The following is a 20,307-nucleotide window of genomic DNA, read 5'->3' on the forward strand; positions in this document are numbered from 1 at the left end:
ACCTGGCCTGGAAGAAACTCTTACTATGCAACATTGTCGATAAAAGGTTGTACACACCCGCAAATACGAATATGCTGCAAATTCTGTGTGTAATGTGAAATCCGAGTTTTCATATGCGTGTTAAGAACATTAAACAGGCTACAAATATTTGCAATTGCTAATCATGAGGAATGCTTTAGTGGCTGGTTGTTCAAATCCCAGAAGATGCTCCTTTGGCATGTATATTAAGCTGTATTATTCAACTGTTTTCTTAAAAGCATTAACAGTTACCTTCAACGGATAATGAAGACTAGAAATGGCAAACGTGCCAGTAATTTTCTCAAAATTCCTTTCAAATTCTTGAAAAATTTGATAACAAATCCTCAGACAAATTATGTTTTTATCCAGAAGACAAAGAGAGGAATTAACAGCTGACATAGATCTCTAAAGACAAGATGCATAACACCAATCTGATACCTTATGTCAGAGCAATAGGACATAAGTGGCAGAATAACATTTTTACTGTAGTAGCTTATTCTCGTAAGCAAACTAGGGAAGCATAGCGGTGATGAAGTTCCAATATGGTAAGTACAAAACTTGTATTAATCCTCAGAAACTAATAAATTCAAAACAAGTACATTTGAGTGACTGTTCAAACTTCAGTGTGCTGTTCCTAGTCAACTGTTTTCTTTAATCACTTTGGTCACAAAATAAGTACACTTATTAATCCACAAGCAATCTGAAATTGAGAGGGACTAGAACTAATAGAAGAAAGGGTTTTATAAATGGTCTGAAAATGGACAAAGTACAATGCAGGTAAGAACAATATTAAATTAAATAATCACTGAATAACTGCACAAATTCAAGAGAGGGCTGCTGGGCTGTATGGTATTTCTGCAAAATAAAGCAGTCGGGACCACAGTGCCCCACAAACTGAGTCAGTCTCATTCTGCTGCCACAGAAAAAGGAGCAAACACTAAGCATTATACTTGTGTGTAGTATGTACACCTTAGATGCATGAAGTAATTCTTGTACTCTACACTGGCACAGCCTAAGCTAAGCCCTGCATCTAATAAGAACATGGCAAAGGATTTGGCTATCATAATATTCTCCAGATAGAAAAAAAGTTGATGGCAAATAATTTGTTTCTTAATAATATTAACAGTTTAGCAGAATTGAATTTGTTTTCATGAACTGCAGGTAGATGTAAATTAAAGACTAAACAGAAATAAGCAAAAATATTTGAAAAGTAAGTCTAAAGAAGTTCTTAAAATTATGCCATTTCTAACATTTAAGGGTTTTGGTTTTTTTTAAGTAGTAAGAAATGGTTATAGTTGATCTTGGTCTGAAATAGGAATTTGGACTAGATTATCTCCAGAATCTCCATCCAGCCTTGTTTTTTTGCAATTCAGTAGTTTTGCATGAACCAGAATAGGACAAAATTGAAAGCTCACTCCAGGTGGTCAAATCTGTAAATGCCAAATCTGTGTGTGTTTTAAAGCTGACTGCCCTTTTTTGTGTGTTAACTTTGTAATCTCACCATTTCCAGCTTTATTATGCTATGAAAAGAAACACCCTGTTTTCTTTATAATATACGTGTCTTCATTTAAGTATTTCTCCTCAGCTAGCAGATTGTCTTTTTTCTGGGTCTAATTATAAACTGCAAACAGGGCATGGCTACCTTTGTCTAAGAAAGAACAAAAAAGCAAAATGAATCTTTTTTTTCCTTGTGCTTCAAACAAAACATGTCCAACACCAGACTTTCAATAAATGAAGGTATGGTGACTGTCTGATTTTTCCAAATTTCTTGTATTTTACAGAATTTGCAATAGCGAGCTGATGCTATAGTTTATTTTTATCCAAACACTCCTTTCTAATGCAGACTACTAACTATGGGAACCAAGAAGCAGGACTGCTATTTCTTATTCTCATTTCTTGCACCCTGAATCGGGCTCTCCATGTCTCAGTGCAGCCCCATACCCCATCTTCAAAAATGGACAGTATTCCTAGAAAAAGGACTACATTCCAAATCCTGATTTCAAATGGGAATTAGTTACAACAAACAAAGCTACCCAACAAGATAGATAAGTTTACTAAAATAGTAAGGATGCTACTTATCTTTGGAAAGCTAGGTTTACGTTTTGTGCTGTGTATTACAATTATTGTGATGCAGACGCATCTAAAAACTACACAGCAAATGTCTGTATGCACTATTCCTTGCGCCATGACTTTGGGAACAAATAGTGCCTGGCATTCACCGCTCTCGGGGGCTCGGCATGCTGCCGAGGGGCGAGTCACCACGAGCCACCGTTACGACACCCAAGTCCCCGGGAGGAGCTGAAGCGACCACCGCCCTCCGCTGGTGACGACGCGGAGTTCCTCTGAGCGTCCCGTCCCGCTCCGTCGGGGCGCCCCAAGCGCAGCGGCCGCGGCCCCGACGACCTCCGAGCTGCCGCAGCCAGGGCCGCTCAGACAGAGCCTGGGGCGCCCCAGCACTCCCAGGCCTCGCCACAAGGCTGCCCCGCTCTCCCTGCAGCACTCCGCGGAGAAGGGGAAGGCGGGCGATGGATACGCCGGCGGCCCGGCCGGGGCCACTCCCTTTAGTTGCTTTGGCCGACGACCAAGACTGAGACTCGGGACCACCCCCGCACCGCCCCCAGAACCGCCCCGGCACCGCCCCCAGAACAGCCCCGGCACCGCCCCGGCACCGGCACCGCCCCCCGCACCGCCCCCGGCACCGCCCCCAGAACCGCCCCGGCACCGCCCCGGCACCGGCACCGCCCCCGGCACCGCCCCCAGAACCGCACCGGCACCGGCACCGCCCCCCGCACCGCCCCCGGCACCGCCCCCGGCACCGCCCCCAGAACCGCCCCGGCACCGGCACCGCCCCCAGAACAGCCCTGGCACCGACAAGCACCGGCACCGCCCCCCGCACCGCCCCCAGAACAGCCCCGGCACCGCCCCGGCACCGCCCCCCGCACCGCCCCCGGCACCGCCCCCAGAACCGCCCCGGCACCGCCCCCCGCACCGCCCCGGCACCGGCACCGCCCCGGCACCGCCCCCAGAACCGCCCCGGCACCGCCCCGGCACAGCCCCCAGAACCGCCCCGGCACAGCCCCGGCACCGTCCCCCGCACCGCCCCGGCACCGCCCCCATAACCGCCCCGGCACCGGCACCGCCCTGGCACCGCCCCCCGCACCGCCCCGGCACAGCCCCCAGAACCGCCCCGGCACAGCCCCGGCACCGTCCCCCGCACCGCCCCGGCACCGCCCCCATAACCGCCCCGGCACCGGCACCGCCCTGGCACCGCCCCCCGCACCGCCCCGGCACAGCCCCCAGAACCGCACCGGCACAGCCCCGGCACCGCCCCCCAGAACCGCCCCGGCACCGGCACCGCCCCGGCGTGCTCCTGCTCCCTCAGGCAATGGCTCCTAGCGGTAGCGGAAGGCATGTCCGTCCTTAATTTGTCGAAGACTGATCACACGAAAGTGTTCGCCGTATGAATGCCACAACGAAAAAGGTCAGATGCTCGATCATGCCGGACAGGGCTGAGATTGCCAGACCACATTAACTTCTCAGACGTTCGCTTTACTTACTTGCATATCACTTTCTCTGAACACTAGCAACCTATTCAATCACACAAAATGCACCAAGAAATACTGCAATTAAGATATTTCATTACAAGCCACGATCATGTAGTTTGTCTGCACCTTTTTTCTGGAGAAATGTTGAAATCACTGCTTGACATTTACTGAGCAGGAGAAATTGAAAAAGACATGCACAATTATGGTGGAAAGTGTGGCATTATCATTTCTTTGCACTGCTCAGTAAGGCTGCTGGCAACCTACACAGTTTAGTCTGCAAAAGAAATCTCAACAATATTCGATTTTTTACACTTGTACTTTGCCTGATCATTTCAGCTATATTATTTTGACTGATTTTAGTTATGTGGAAAGATGAGAAAAAGAGGTATGGATTCTGACCAGTTTGTATTTAATATTCAATTGATAAAAAATCACCTCATCTTCAAAGAAGGACTACCATAAAAGTATGGATTAGTACTTTTCAAAGTCTGATATACATGTCTTTAAATTCCAAAGCTCTCTGTCACTTGACACAATGAATATACCTCATAATTTCATTTGCCCTTATATCTCGGCCTTGATCAGAGCTTTGTTCCAAATTGCACAGGAGACAGTATCTTGCCACACCTTCTGTAAGACAAAAATGGGAGGAATAGGAGTACTACTCTGATAAATTACCCATGGGATTAAATAGAAGCAAAAATGTGGTTTGGTCAAACTGAAAGGCTTAGCTTTCTGCTTCTCTGTCTTACAATACATTCTGGAAGTGTCAGTATCCACTCCATCTGTACAGAAAAGCATTGTTGATGCTGGGTTCTTCTGCTCCACATAGGGATAGCTGTGTTGCCACAGGAGAGATCAAGGTCTGAACATAGCCCCTTTAGGCAGTCACCTATTTTCCTCTGCTTCTTAGAAATGTCACAGCCAAAATGGTACCATATTTCACCACCATTAAAGGCATTATCCTCACTTGGGTACTGTCACAGGTCTCTGATTCCCTGAAGTACTTTTATTCACTTGGAAATTTTTAGCTGGGAAGGACAGGAAGTAATCATTCCAGGCTACAGGACCGAGGAATTGAAATAGTGTAGATTGTTCTTTTTCACACTATTATGAAAATCCTTTTTTACACTACTTTGATCCTACTTTCTAAATATCTTTTTATAAAGGTTGTTTACCTGTGACTCGTTGTCCTTCAGTATAAGGTAATCCTTTAGTCTGCTTTTGCCACTCTCCTTCTGTGGTCTTTGTCAGGACCTTAATATCTGCATTCAGCCCAGTCAGCTTTTGATTTTCATGGGGATGCCAGCTACTGCTGCAGTGCATGAAAGCAGAAGCTTACACCATCATTGCTATATGGGTCTATTATATGGTTCTTGAGTGTGAATTTACAGGGAAAAGGAGGAACTCAGTAAGCTGGAAATCCCTCATTTCACTGTCTCATGCAGTGCACACACAGTTAGGACTCAAGCCTTTTCTACTGCAATTCTCCCATGACCACAGACATCTCTGATTCACATTAGAAAGAATCATTCTATGGATTGATGATACAGTAGAAGAATGCAAATAGATCACATCACCAGAATTAGTGCTTTAATTGTAAAGTCTTCACCAGAGCTTCTAGTCTCTGTGTTTGGATATTCTTTTAAGCTTACACTCCAGTTTGCATGTCTCCTGTTTCATTTCTCCTTGGCAGAAAGCCAGCTGGAAGAGCATCTCTGCACTGCAGTGAAAAGCTGCAGCTCTGGAAAGCTACCATGTCAAAAACAAGTAGTGAGTACTAAGACTGAATCACCTGAAAACAGAAGGTACTTTTATCAGCTGGTCTGAAAATATCTGAATATTTTTCACCTTTATGTATTGTTGTCATGTTTTCCCTCGATAAGCTACAATCCTGCTTTTCATGATAGAATTTAATGTGCACTGGCATTTATTTTCAGGTTTACTGCTTTATTCACTTATTTACCTTCTCAGTGCAATCATCTAAAACTAAATTATTGCTGCTATGCAGGTTACAACATACAGAAATGAATTAAACCCTTTTGATACACCAGTTCTCCCTGTTTACAAGTTTTATTTCATAAAGTTCATAGCCAGTGGTGTCACCACAGTTTTATGTGAAAAAGACCTATTGCATCATCTCCTAATTTATTTGTGAAGGGTAGGCTACCTTTTGATTTAAGATCTTAATTTGAGAAAACTCCATAAAATAGTAACATCAGCTGTAGTCTGCAGAGATAATTATTTTGTATTTTTCTCCCTTTCTGTGGCTGGTTTTTTTTTTTTTTTTTTCCTGACTATCTTTTGTCAGAGTTCTGTGACACTATAGATTCACATACGCTTGCCAAAACGTCCACTTTCTGAACCCTCTGAGGTTTCAGCTTCAGTCTTGGTGGGTCCAAAAGAATGAAAGAGGGCAGGATGCTGACTTATCTGCCCACCAAGTTTCTAAACTATAGCTCACTTGTGGAAATCCTGTGCACTGTTTTAGGAAACGTGGCACATTATTGCTGACTTGGGTCATTTAATAATAGCTGGGTTGCTTTTCCATCCAATTGCATCGGCACAGGGTGGTCCTTCCTTTTCTGTCAGAAAAGACATGGATTTTTCTACCTGAAACTACTTTTTGGTGGCTCTCCCTTGTTCAGCCTGTAGAAAACTCATACTCTGGGACTGCTCAACTTTTGCACATAGAATCATAGGATCACCAAGGTTGGAAGAGACCTTCAAGATCAGCCAGTCCAACCATCCACCCATCACTACCACTGTAACCCCTAAACCAGCAAACCACGTCACCTAGACACTTCTTGAACACTGCCGGGGTGGTGACTCCACCACTTCCATGGGTAACCTGTTCCAATGCCTGGCCACTCTGACAGCGGAAATGATTTTTCTAATATCTAATCCAGATCTCTTCTGTCTCAAATTAAGGCCATCTGCATTGAACTGCTTTTTGAGCGCTGTGGCTGGCCAGAACTGTGAGCAACAAGGACTTATGCCCAGAGTTAGGGCTTCTCTGGTCACCACAGCCAGTGAGAACTGCATACACCACGGCCTGCCAGCAAAGCTCACATCAGCTTTGCACTGGCAGCTAGGAAAGCTTAGATTGTTCTTGTAGCTCATGAGTCTGGAATCCAGGAAATCCCATTACTTATCCCTGGAGACCATTACACTTGGTTTTGAACAGAAGGAAGAACCACCAGGAAGGGACCTGCTCATTGCCAAGCAATGGAGGAGAGATAAGGAAGGCGAATGACAATACCAAGCCTTCACATCTTTAGAACTGCTGTCTTCTATGGCTTTATTGTGGATATTGCAACAACTCTACACGAAGCATTTAAAAATGTCCGTGGATTTCTGTATTTAAGTAACTAAATTCTAAACTAAACTAAACCAACACCACTTCGCCCCTGAATTGTTCGTTCAAAGGTCTGAGTCCCGCTCAAGGTTTTGAGCATCCGAGCTGGTCGCTGTACCGCACTGCCCATCGTGACGGAAGGAACTCAGACCCTGCGCCCTAGCGCCGGCGGGAGCTCACGGCCAGCCGCCGTGCCGGCACGGCCTGCCCTCGGGAGGGCTGCCCGGGTGCGGCAGGTCCGGATCGAGACAGCGGCAGGCGCCCCGCAGCCCAGACTGCGCCGGCTCCGGCCGGGCCGTGCGGCGGCGCGGGGCGGGAGAGCCTGAGGGTGGGGCGGGACTCTGGGCGGGCTCATGGGCCCTGAGGGGCGCGGAGGCCGCGGGAAGGGCGGGGCGGGGCGGGGCGGGGCGCGGGGTGAGGCGTGGCCCTGCGCCCCCTCGCTGCAGTGGCGCAGGGCCACGTGCCGGCTCGGCCAATCAGGGGGGGACTCAGGGCGCTTTAAGAGCCGCGCGCCAGTGACTGCGCGCTGCAGCAGCGGCCGCGGCGTTGTCATGGAGACGGCGGCTGGGCCGGTCGCCATGGACACGGCGGCGCCGCCGGGCGGTCGGCGGCACGCGCTGCTCGCCGTGATCGGGGAGATCGGGACGGAGCCGGAGCGGGGCGCGCTGCGCGGCGCGCTGGAGCGCGGTGAGGAGCGCGGTCGCGGCGGAAGGTCCGGGGCGAGACGGACGCGATCCCTGCCCGCGAGAGCCGCGGGGCTGCGCGCCTGCCGCGTCGTCCGTGCCTCCGCCTGGGACGAGGCGGAGCTGCCGGTGCCCTCCCCGCCCTGCGGCACCTCCGTCTCGCCGCAGGGCTTCATCCCACTCCTCCCGGAGGGACGGCGGACGAGGCCCGCGGGCGGTGGCTGCGGGAAGGATCGAGGCGCTGTCGGGACCGTGGGGCGGAGGCCAAGGCTGAAGCCGTGGGGCCCGGTAAAGGCCCGGGTGGAGGGCGAGGCCGGGCGGGGCTCAGATCCCCGGCGCAGTGCGGAGCCGGTCTCTGCGGCGTCAGACGGCATCTGTTGGTTTTTCTCCTCTGATCATTGCTTTATATGCATTAGTGACATGTAGCTAACGCAGTATTCGAACGTCTTAAAGCTTAAAGGTATTTCATGGTTCTCTTTCTCCTCAGTCTTTATTTTATTAGTGGTTTGGTAGATTACGTCTTATTTCCATCATACCGCAAAATTCTGTCTTGATGGAGGAATTGTCTTGCTGGACTCTTCAGTGTGGTCCTAGGGATGGCTGTGAACAGGGGTCTGTTGTGGTATGGCCTCTCCCTGTCTATAGAGCAACCGCATGGACCAAAATGAGGGAGGACAAGTCACACAGTGAACTGCTTCAGGAATGACATAATGCAGGATAGACCTGCTGTAACATTTTTCTCCTCTGTTACATTTTAGTAACACCTAGAGGCCTTGGCAATGAATTAGTCTTTGCATATAATATGCAGTATTGTTTAGAAGTAAGGAAGAAGGAGGTTTCAAATACACATTGGTTTGAAATATGCCAGGGATAACAGTCATAATCATTGGCCAAACTGTGTTATTCAGAGGTAATTCTGTGACTATTTTCTTCCCAAGCATCAGCAGTACTGAAGAACAGATGGACAGTGCAATTTAAGAAAGGAGTGGGTGTGAAAATGTCAAATATTGTCCAATTTCTTCACTTCCATATCTTTTCCAGCTATCTCTGTTGGCAGGCCACTTACCAGCTTGTTCGTGAGGAGTGTTTGATTCCCTCTTTCAAGGGATGGCTTTAGTCAGGAGTAGTAGATCTGATTATGACCATCTGGCCTGTAAAAGACCTTCTTTGAAGGGGCTACTCCTGCTTCCTGCTCAGCAGGGTGATCATCTTCACTTGGCACTTCACTGAACTGGTGTGACAACCTACATCCTTATACATTCTCTGAATCCTTGAAATGGTGACAGATCAGACAGTGAACTAAAGGATTTCACTCTGATTCTCCAGTCATATGCCAGTAACCTGAGAATTCCCACTGCAGAGGAAAAACAGGCTGTTTGCAACATAAATTGTAACTACCACAGTAGAAATAAGTTCTACAGTTGGCCTTCTCTGACTAGAAACCTGCTGAAATTCTGCCAAATGTAAACACTTCTTTCATTTGCATGAGAGGGAGTAATTTCAGTGGTATTAGTAAGTTACTGGCAGTCGAAGTGAATCACTCAAAGGGCTGGAAACCTGGATTTCAGTCTTTCCTCTGTCACTTACATGGAACAGAACCTCCAGCAAGTTAGAGTTTTACCCACTACGAAATGGGAGAATGACCTCTTCTTAAAATGGAGCAGTGTTTGCAAATTGAAAGATATGAAAGATGAGAATAGTTAAAATGACAGCAATCTTGAGACCTGTCAATAGTCAGCATATTATGATGTTGTAGACAGCTGCGCTCTTGATTCAGGGAGTTCAAGAAATATGGAAAAGATGATTCCCACTTAAGTGTTAGCTGTTGGCTGTGGCTCCCTGTCTGCCAAAAAAAAAAAACCGAAAAACAAAACCCCAAAAAAGCAAACAAAAAAAGAAACTAAAACCCACAAAACCAAGCAAAGAACAAAATCAAAAACACCAACAACAACAAAAAAAAGGCCCAAACAAAAAACAACCAAATATTTTTTTTCAGTCAATAAATCTCTTGCCCTGAGTGATACAAAGAATATGTTTTTCCAGACTTCTTTCTATCCCTTGGTTCAGGAGAATGCAATAGCAGCTACAGGACATGTTAGGAACCTGCTCATTTCCAGGTGTAGAGCTTTGTAGGCTGTGACATTGTGAATCTGTGGGATATCTGAACAACACTTTCCCGAAAATACCGTCTAATAAATGCTAGTTTTATTTTTCTGTTACTGTGTTACTTTTGTCCAGTTTTGAAACAATATCTAGAAGGCTAGGTCTGGTACTGGGGACAAATACCTAATCTTTTAAGCCAATTACTTCAGCAGGAAATAAAACATTCACAAGGGCATAAAGAATGAGATGGAAAACTGATGAGTCACATGGTCCCTTACCTAGGCTTTGCATTTGCAGAGAGCTTAAATACTTATCCTTATTGTGGTATAGTCTGCACTCTCATGGCAGGGGATTCTAATCAGCAAGGACAATGTTCTGGCTCATGTGCCGTGGAGTGATAAACTGAAATTGTGGCAAATTGGGAGAGATTATGAGTAAACTCAGACTACCTGTAGGGAAGACAATGTTGAATAAATTGTTGCAAATATGAGAACAAGTGAGATAATTCCACTCTTCCCCTTCTTGCTCTGACAGAGCATCTATTCTTTCTCCACCCTGGAGGATGTAGCAGTACTTCAAATAGCATTTATTGCTGCAGTAGGACACAATGACTATGACACAGCAGCTAGTCAGCAAGATTTGCCCTGCAGAGTGCCACCTTGTTCCTGTCCAGGTCAGAATGCTCATGTACTGCATTAAGATTCTTTTATACTGGACATTTGTTTAACAATTATGCTCTCTTGGAGTGTAGCATAGGAAAACATTTTGTCTATCTTCTTGCTCCATGTCTTTTTGTTATGTGTTTTGTTTGTTCGTACTCCATGTCCAAATTGAAAGGTGCTTGTTTGGTTTTCAGGTGTGGGGTTTTGGTTTTTTCCCCTTATTTCTTTATTTATTCATTCATTTATTCATTCATTTTTTTATTTCCCTGAAGTTCAGATTATTTACTGAGAGTCTTTGTGCAGCCAGAAGTGCAGACTGTCAGCACATAAATAAGCTTTGTTTCTCCACTGTGTCAGCTGTCGCCAATAAAAGAAACTAAGCACAAAGGTTTCTTTAGCTGCTGTAGATTCTACAGGCCTTGAGACTAGTGACCTGTGTGATGCAATGATTACTGTGTCTTTCTACTTGTGTAGAAAGCTGGAGTATGTATCCTTGAGGATCCTCTCCCACCAGTGGCCAGCAAAAGCTGTTGCACAACATGGAGAACTAGAACTGCAGTAAATGGGAAGGATATCTCCATGGAAAATTAACATGGTTACCTTGAAAGAAAGCAGATAATAGAGGCAATAAAACTTTGTATTCTATGCAAGAGAGATAGTGAAAGAACTCTCAGTGAGGACTCCATCAATAAATACTGGAGCTGAAATTCTTGTTTCAGTTAACTTTAGAAGTCTATGACATTAGCCTTCAACATCTGAACATCAGCAGGCATCAGCACCAGATGCTGGAGTAGGGATTCATAGTGATATCCTGCTTTTGTTCATTGTCGCACAGTATAGAGTCACACCATCTAGGAAAGGCTGCTCCCTGCTGGGTTGTGAAAATCTGTGATCTGTAGTGTTTGGTGTCCTCCAGAATGTATGCCTGCTCACACTGAGGTCTGAAGGTGACTTCCCCAGTATGGCTTGGTGCCACTTGCTCTGGGAGCAGAAGCACCTTCCTGCTGTGATACGAAGGCAGTTAGCTGACATGGATTATAAAGATTAAAGAACAATCTCAAATGGTCTCAGTGGGATCAGTGTCTTTGAAGGAATGATTAGGCAGAGCGAGTTGGAGGGGTGGGGGCTTTAGTGACTCATAGCATAGGCTATATAGGCTATAAGAGCGAAGAAGCTGATGTCTGAGCTTTTCAGTAGCATAACCACACAGTAGCCCATGTCTACCAGTGGCCAGTGCTGGAGCGTGCAGATGTAAAACTAACATAATGTATTTGTTTGGTTAAGCAGTTGTGTAATTCATTTGGCCTCGTCTCTTGTTGATTTCCCTTGCATGAAGTTCAAGTTGAATGGAGACGTGCTCACTGCATGTCCTTCAGGAAGAAATGTTTAATGGAAGGTAAGGTTCTTACAGCCCTCTGCTTCTAAAGACTTTCTCCATCCTGAGTTTGCTCATCTAGTAGAGCATCACTGGTCCTTGTGTGTCCTGCTCACTTCTCTTTCTCCACGTCTATTTCTGGAGTAGATGTAATGACAATTAAAAAAGCTTACTTTTTTCCTTTTTTTTTTTTTTTTTTTTTTTTTGACAGGAATTCGTTCCTGGAACATTAATACTCTGTACTGTGATCTGAATCATCAACTGCGGCTCTTTGTAACCCGACATCTGGCTCAGTTTTCTTCTGAAGTCAAAGGTTAGCTTTTTGGTTTATATACATTAACTTTTAACTCTTGTTTTGGGTCTGGAAAAAAACCCCTAAACCAACAACAAAGAAGAAAACTGATTGTGATTCAACTAGCGACTTGTTTGCCCAGGATTTGGCAGAGCTGAATGCAAAAGAAAAACAATCTTAACAGTATGTTGGATGCAAAGAATTTACCTTAAAATTACACTGAGAATAGAGTTGAATAGAAATATGTGCTGGTTCAAAGCCTATTAAACTACTTAGGAATTAGAATCTATCTATCTATCTATCTGTCTATCTTCTGTATCTTATTCAGGTGGGACAAAATAGTTTACTTTGTAAGCTATTTGTTATCAATCTCTTCCTGTTAGGTTTTAGAATATGTTTTCACATGCACAAAAGATGTTGCAAGTAGTGTGTAAGAGTAGCCAAACAACTTTTTTGATTCCTCTTTTTGAAGCTTCCTTTCCTGAGAACAAAGAATAAGAGCATTATAAAAATGACATTAACCATTAGAAATTAGACTTGCTTAGCTTATGAAAAGCTTGATCTGTGTTTATAATACTTTTATGTAATATATAAGTTTCTTTAATAAGCACAGATGACATTTGCAAAACCCAGTTTATATAAGACCATCTTATAGCTCACTGTATGTTTTACACTCTTGTCAAAGCTTCTGAATTTTTCCAGCTGGGGAAGCTGTTCTCCTGATGGACAGCTGTGAAAGAAAGTACCCGGACTCTTCTGAAATGTGCCACTGACTGAGAAGTCTCACCTTCTCCGTGACTTTTTAACATAGGGATGGAAATTCTCTCTCCTTGCAAGATGGTGTGTGCATGCGTATACACTTACGGGATTACAATAATGTGTATGAAACATATAACTTGAAACATTCGGCAAATCTGTCTCAATTTGATGTAGCTGTAAAAGGGCCTATAGTACAAACAGAACTAGACCAGTACTAAGTTACCATGACTATAACGTTTGCCCAAGAATTCTTTTAAGTCAGAGTTGAAGTATCTGGATTAATGTTAGCAAAATGTATCTCACTCACTTCCCTAGAATAGCCCCTGAGGAGTGAGGGGTGATGAATGTGCCTCAGCTTTGTTCCTGAGGAGCAAAGGGTGATGAATGTGTTGGCACTGTATGAAGAGGTTTCTGTGATGCATCTGGGGAGTCTATTAACCAACTGCAAGTCTGTTAACCAACTGTCAGGCCTATTGAGCAAAACAGCAGCAACTACAATATAAGGCAGGATTAGTGTCTGACTGGGAAGAATCATCATTGGTTCTGCAAAGGAAAGTTCTGCTTTTCAAATATCTTGTAGTTCTTCAAAGAGATCAGCAAACATGTAGATGAGTGGTTTAGTCTGCCAAGCAAAAATATTTGGGGAATCTAAGTCTATGAAGTCTGTTTAAGACAACCTGTTGGCCGCAGAATTAGGGGCCAGGCTTTAGTATGCGGAAGTTACTGACAGAAGGATGGGTAAACAGAAGTTGTGATATTAACTGTGTGTAGAGACTTGCCCTGAACTGGAGGCTTGCAGCCTGGTGTTAGTCATGCTGCCACTCTTCTTTAGAGCCATCATTACACACCTGCAGAGTTTCCTGTGGGACTATAAATTCCAGCTAGCTCTGCACAGTGTCTCTTTGCTCTAGTACATTCTTTTTGGGAAAGCAAAAGCATAGCTGCCTCTCAGCAGCTTCTGCTTCTGATGTGCTTAGCAGGAGAGATGTGAAAGATTCTGGTCTGGGGATCTAGCAGACATGGATTTGGCTTTTGACCAGAGGTATTTCTATAGGGGCTTCTTGGTTTGTGGCAAGTGTGTACAGCTGGCACACAAAATTTCTCTAAAAAAATCTCCCTGGCAGCACTTAATGCCAGAACAGTCAGACAGAGAAAGGCTTTGGAATTATGGGGGTCTAGAGAGCAGCTTTGCCTCAAGTTAGATACTTGCACATTTCCTGTACAGACCCATGTTTATTCAGTAAGCATGGATCTTGAAATGCAGCAAGATGATCTGCCAGAGGCAAAAGGAGTGTGTGTGAGAATCATGGCTACAATTTAAAATTTATTAAGCAGCTGTATGGGACTGTGGAAAATAATGACAGTCTGTACAGGAAGATTGTGCAGGAGATAGTGTATCTTGAATGCCGAAAAACTTGAATTGAGGAGTTATGCTATAATCCCAGGATTTACTTGATGGTGCTAGATCTTGCATGCAGACAGGTTTCTCTCAGTGACAGCAGTAAGCAATGGTTATGACATGGTATGTGGGGAGGAAGTGGCAAAGACTGCTACAAGAGAAATTTCAGGTCACAACTGACAATACACTCTAGAAGAAGCTCCAGCTGTAAACTGGGAACAGTCTTGGCTGCATTCCACATGTACTATCAGATAATATCCTTTGGAATATAGCTGCAGTTTTAAATGCTCTTTTACCTTTGCAGTTTCTGCTTGAGCAGCTATTTTTTACTCACTACTTTGATGTTAAAGAATCTTTATTTTTTTTTAAGCTTTTGCTGCAACTTGCTGCAGATTCATTGCTGTGTATTCTATAACAGTCCTGTGAAGGTTGTTCATCACTATTCTCCAGATGAACATACATAAAACTATAACTTTTTAATTGTTGTTTGGCTCTATACTTTACTTACCCTCTTGTTCCTACTGTGGGAAAAGGGAAGAGTGCCTGCAACTGATTTTCCTCTTAGCATTCATAACTTGTTGCTAGCTTCTCTGAGCAGAAGGCTGTACTAGAGCTCTCCTGAAATCCCTTCCAGCCAATGTTGTTTAGATTCCATACCACTTGAAAGATCCCAGTCTGGCTTGTGCAGGGGACATGTACTTCCACACTGGTATGGTGAGTAGGACATCTGAAGGATAAAACTATTCTTTTCAGAGGTGCATTAATTGGAGAATATAATTCCCTTTAAGGCTGATGTTTGCAGTCTGATTAGGGAGAAGTCAGCTGGAGGACAGCAGTTACTGTACAGCCAGAGTAGTTCTTTGACCTTCTGTTTAATGCAGAAGGTTTCTCACTTGACAGACTTGTAGCAACCAATAAACGTTTGACACCACTGGCAAGAAACAAAAGATGGAGACTGGTAATACAATATGAGTAAGTAAAGCAATCTACCAGAATATTCCAAGACTTCCCTGTTTGCAATTTCTCACTTGGTTACAATAGTTATTTCCAACTGTATTTGTAGGATGTTTATGCATAGTGTTTGCAGCTGAAATTAAAATGTTACTGCAGTGTTCTGTGGGAATGGAGATGGCACAGTTACCCCTCAGACAAGCTTTTAGTCTGGTTAAAGATGATGAGGAACAAATGAGTCACAAATGCCAAACAATCAAGAAGAGAAAAGCTCAGGGCAGAACGTGTAATAGTAAAGTGAGACTGAATGCATCTTATGAAAGAGGATTTGTTGTTGCGGTTTTGAGTTTCTTTTTTCCTGCACTGACTTGCTGGCTGTCCTCTGAGTACCACAGACAACATGGCCCTTGCTGTAGGGGTAATCTCACAGCATAGTTCACAGGTTATGGATGGGAGGCATAGCAAGAGATCAAGTGTGGATATATTTGGAGATTCTGGAAGCTAGTAAATTGTCTGAAGGAAGGAGAAAAAAATGAACAGAAGTGTGCCCTACTGTATGCTAAGGGCAGCCCCAGTGCACTTCTGCACAACTCTCCGTTGCCACTGGCTACCAAAGTAGTTAAAGACCATAGGCAGTATCTCCTTGCACTGGATGTTAGGAGTTCTTTAAAACCAGGAGGGAATGTCTCTTTCAAATAAAAAGTGACATGGTTTGAGGTGAAATGCTCAAAATAATTCTTTCTCAGCACAAGAGAAGTATGCTTTCTGATATCTGTTGATTTTGATGTTTAGAGAAAACCACTTTTTCTGAAGACAGTTAACACCATGAATATTACCAGCTGCTTTCAGTATGACTAGGGGGTTTTAAATACCTCAACAACCATCCCAGAGGTCTTTTCCCTCAAGTTGTACTTTGTGTTGACCTTCAAAAAACTTTTTAAAAATACCTAATGACGTAATTGAAAATCAAGCTATTAAAAACAGCATGCAGGTTGAATTTGATGGAACAAACTCTTGAAATAATAAAACAGTGATGATATACTTTTCTTGCCTCTGTAAAAGGAATATGAGAAATATTAAACACTTTCAAGTGTTAGGTTGCATTTCCTTTGCAAACATAATGTTTTACACTGAAAACCATCAGTAACAGTTGCCTTGTCAGCAGATGGCCTGCAGGCTCTGAAGCCTTTCATATTCAGCCTAACACTCAATCTTCACATCCTACTGATGCCTTTGTTTTATACTTTGTGCCAGCTGAGGATACAGATATATCTGCCACAGCTCCCTGAGAATGTGGCGAAGTTGTGTTACAGTTCCTGAAGGTAGCTATCTTTTGGATGAGCACTCCTAGAAGGCTTTTAACTTGGACTAGGAGAAGAATTTGCGTTTACTGCCTTTCTGGAACATACAGGCACCTACAAAGAGGATGGAGGGGCAGTGAGTGCAAGTTGCATTGGGAGAGTATTGAAGTAAGGTAAGAATTTTTTTTTTTTATTTATTTTTTTTTTCTTTTTTTTTTTTTTTTCAGTGAGAAAAATCAGTCACAGAGAAAAACCTCCCAGGGACAGGGTAGAGTCCCATCACTGAAGGTTTTCAAGACGTAATTGCACAGGGTGCTAACTTCATTTCCCATGAAGTTGAACCAGATAATCTTTTGAGGCCACTTCAAACCTTGGCTGTTCTCTGCTTTTATGTATTTAGCTTTGCAACAGCGAATGCACAGTAACTTTTAGTCCAGGTGAAAACCAGGTAGTTAAGTTACAAATCTAATAAGAAGAAAAGGGAAATGCACAAGCCCACCATGCACATCTTAATCTCAGAGTCTGGATTTGATCCTCCTTTTACTTTAACAAATATTCCATAGGTCAATATTTTTAGTTGTGCAAGTGATTCAGCTTCTTCGTGGAACTTGGAATGGCTTGGAGGATCAGCTTGTGCCATATGCTTTTTCCTACTGCACTGCTTAGTTGGTCTTCAGTGGTGAGTCTCAAGTGCATGACAATAAAAAAAGCTGCCTTGTTTATTCAAATTATAGTTTCTAGATAGTACAGATGATAAGTTTGTGTGTTCAAGCAAAATCTGTTCTAGACAGGAGGCAAAAGACCAATTGCTTGTGAAAATTAGTTTACACTGAAAGTGTATGTTCCCCACAGCTGTGGCCTCTTGCTAGAGAGATTTCTGTAACATAAGATCATTGAGTTTTGTTCAGCTCTCGGCTGTTAATAAAAGTACTGCTATATCCTAAATTTGCATGTCCAGATAGCAAAAAAGTCAGTGGCTAACACTTTTTTTTTTCCCCACAGATGCAACAATGATTCTTTGGACTTTTGATGTGATTTCTAGTCCTTGAGCAATTAATTGTCCTGTATCGTTTTTTCTGCCAACATCCTTTTGACCAGAGAAATACAAAAGCAAGCACTCGTCAGTTTTTGTGCTTCTTCCTTGTGTGTTTGAGGGCTGTATTTACTTTCATAGTAACCACACTAAGCATGACCTCAAAGATCCCATGAGTTGCAGGCTACTAAAACGGCTTCCCAGGCTGTAGGCACAGCCTGTGTTTCTTGTTGGTAAATGTAGCTGCAATAATCCCAAGCATTGCCCTTTCCAGCTGATTCCTGTCACAAACATCCTTAGATTTTTCTCTCAGAAACGGATAAAGAATATCTCTGTGGGACTTGCAAGCATCAACCACCAGGATCTACCAGTTAGTAGATACTTTAGTCAGTTACTCATGTGTTCTGTAGGAATACATCTTCTTTAAGGCTGCTGTGTGTCAGGGTGCGTAGTAGTACTGGTTCAATCTAAAGGTACACGCAGCACAGTAACAAAAAAATGGATGCATGGGCAGGAGTGTAAAATGAGTGCACTGAAATACTTTTTCCTTGTACTATCCTTGTACTGGCTCGTATCTCTTTCCAGCTCATGGAGAGGTATGTTTTCTATCTATTTAGTAACAGCATTTTTCAACCTCCACAAAGTTTTTCCCTGCAAGTAGAGGAAGCAAGGAATAGAACAGTTATTCACCTGTCACAGGAAGAAACCTGCAACCACATCTTATTTGTTTGAATTCATATTCCTGCCTGGTCTCATTTTGATATACCTTCCTATACTGGACAATTACGTCCAATCTGGTTGTGTTATAGGTCTGGCATATTTGCCTTCTCATGATTTCTCTGGATTTCTGAGGCCAGACTTACCTAATGGTTTCTTATAGGAAAACTATCCAGAACTTTCATTTTATATTTTTTATTAATGCCTTCCAGATCTACCTCTTTGGGATGCTGGAAGCAGAAGTGTGTAGTGTTCAAAGTGGGGTAGAGCTATGCATTTACACGGTGGCACAAGATTTTTTCTTCTTTCCTGATTTATGACATAGCTATTGCTTTCTGACTGCTGCTGATCAGTGAGCTGACTCACAAATGGAACTGAGATTATCATAACCTCAAGGTACCCCGGTGGTAATAGTTAGCTCTGGTTAGCAACAGTTAGTGTAATTTTATATGTGATTTATAGTGATAAATAAAGAGGCAAAGGAAACTCAGCATTGTAAAGTTTCCCTGGCAGTTCATCTGCAGCCATACTTGGTACTATCCATAAGCTTTGCCACCAGTCTGATTTCCTCCTTTTCAGGTCATCTATGAATACAGTGAGCAGCACGAGTCATGGTGTAGGCTTGTATGACGTGACTTATAAAATAATGATTGCACTATATCAATACGACCCTTAAGATTTTGACAAGCTTATTTGGTTTTTATTAAGAAGGAAGGTCATATTTTCTGTAAAGCCATGCTGATTGACATCACTTTAGTATTCTATTTGAATCTTTACTGCTGATGGGATTTTCAGTCTCCTAGGACTTAAATGCTAGAGTAGTGGAGCTCATATTGGAAGCTGAGAGCTTCTTAGTCAATCTTGGATCTTGTACAAGAAATTCTTTTCCATAGGCTTGGTCTGAATGCTGCAATCTCCCACCACTGTTACCGTTACAATTTCATTGTCTCAAAAATATATTTTAATTTCTTTCAACTACAGAACAAAAATATTTACTGAATGCTTCTGGCTGTATTTGACCTGCAGAGCTTAGTTTTAAAATGAGATAGCATTAAGATATCTGCAAAAGTTGGTAAAAGCAGCGGTTTTTTAATATGATCTTACATGGTTTTGCTTTTGTGCTAAGGGACCTTCTCTGGACATTACACATCCTCGGCGTTCTCTTTGCTTTTTAGAAGCTGGACAGAATTTTCCCCTCAATATTCAGCAGAGGAGCTTAACAGAACCGAAGCAGCTGTGGAAAATTGATTCTTTCATAGGAATAATGCTTCCCATGAGTAGATGGGAAGATGGGTTGCATTTCATGTATCTGATGCCAGTATGCTGACGCTGCTTTGGCAGGCCAGGGAGTTGTCAGTCTTCATCTCTGCCTTTTGTATTTCAAACTGTTCTTTTGTTTCTAGCACATGTTTTGAGGTCTCACTGTGACACCCAAAAGGCTATGGCGTGAAAACACAAAACCAAAGCCCCAGTGAGCTATTTTGAACTTCAGCTCAGCATAGGCTTAGCAAACACCAGTTTCTTATTTTTGTGCTGTTCTGCTGAAACATTGTTACTGACTGAAAGGGCCCTAAAATTCATGTAAGTTTTAAACTGACCCTCTGCAACTCACATTTTTGTACATACTTGTTGTACATTTGAAATTGCTGTTGCTTCAATTAATCATACAGGATACTCATGGAAAGCATCATTCCTATAAAAGAACCAATTTTTCTCAGCTGCTCTCCTTCTGTTAAGCTCCTCTGCTGAGTACTGAGGGGGGACATTCTGTTAAGCTTTTAAAAAAACAAGTAAGATCAAAGGAAATATCTTACTAGTTCAGATCAGTGGTCTATCAGGCCAAATTGACTGCCCTTTCCCCTCACAGGTCTCTCCCTATCTATGGTGGCTTTTTTTTCAAATAAGAATTCTTCAAAAGTACTGAGTGAACCAGGTAAGGGGAAAAAAACCCAAAAAAACCAGGAGGAGAGGATGGGGGGGGGAAGAAGAGGATGTGCTTCCACTGAATGGCAGCAGAAAACCAGCAAAGGCTATTGAAGACACTATTTTCTCCATCTTATAATATTAGCAGCTCTCAGCTATTGGATAACAGTTTATGGATGATCTGTATC

The 20,307-nt window shown here is 43.4% G+C and overlaps 1 protein-coding gene across 2 annotated transcripts in view; it reads left to right on the forward strand.

The window, feature by feature from the left end:
- The first annotated feature begins 7,385 nt into the window (after nt 1–7,385).
- MAP1A (microtubule associated protein 1A) overlaps nt 7,386–20,307 on the forward strand; it is a 55,845-nt gene continuing 42,923 nt past the window's right edge. Inside the window, exons 1-3 of one of the 2 annotated variants that reach the window (XM_063412287.1) lie at nt 7,493–7,608; nt 11,657–11,765; nt 11,956–12,057. In XM_063412287.1, coding sequence (XP_063268357.1) covers nt 11,735–11,765; nt 11,956–12,057 — 133 coding nt within the window. In that variant the 5' untranslated portion in view covers nt 7,493–7,608; nt 11,657–11,734. Of the gene's footprint in view, nt 7,609–11,656; nt 11,766–11,955; nt 12,058–20,307 lie in introns of both variants that reach the window. The other variant, XM_063412286.1, reaches the window with a different exon arrangement.

This window comes from Prinia subflava, chromosome 15, assembly GCF_021018805.1.
Source record: "Prinia subflava isolate CZ2003 ecotype Zambia chromosome 15, Cam_Psub_1.2, whole genome shotgun sequence".
NCBI lineage: Eukaryota > Metazoa > Chordata > Aves > Passeriformes > Cisticolidae > Prinia > Prinia subflava.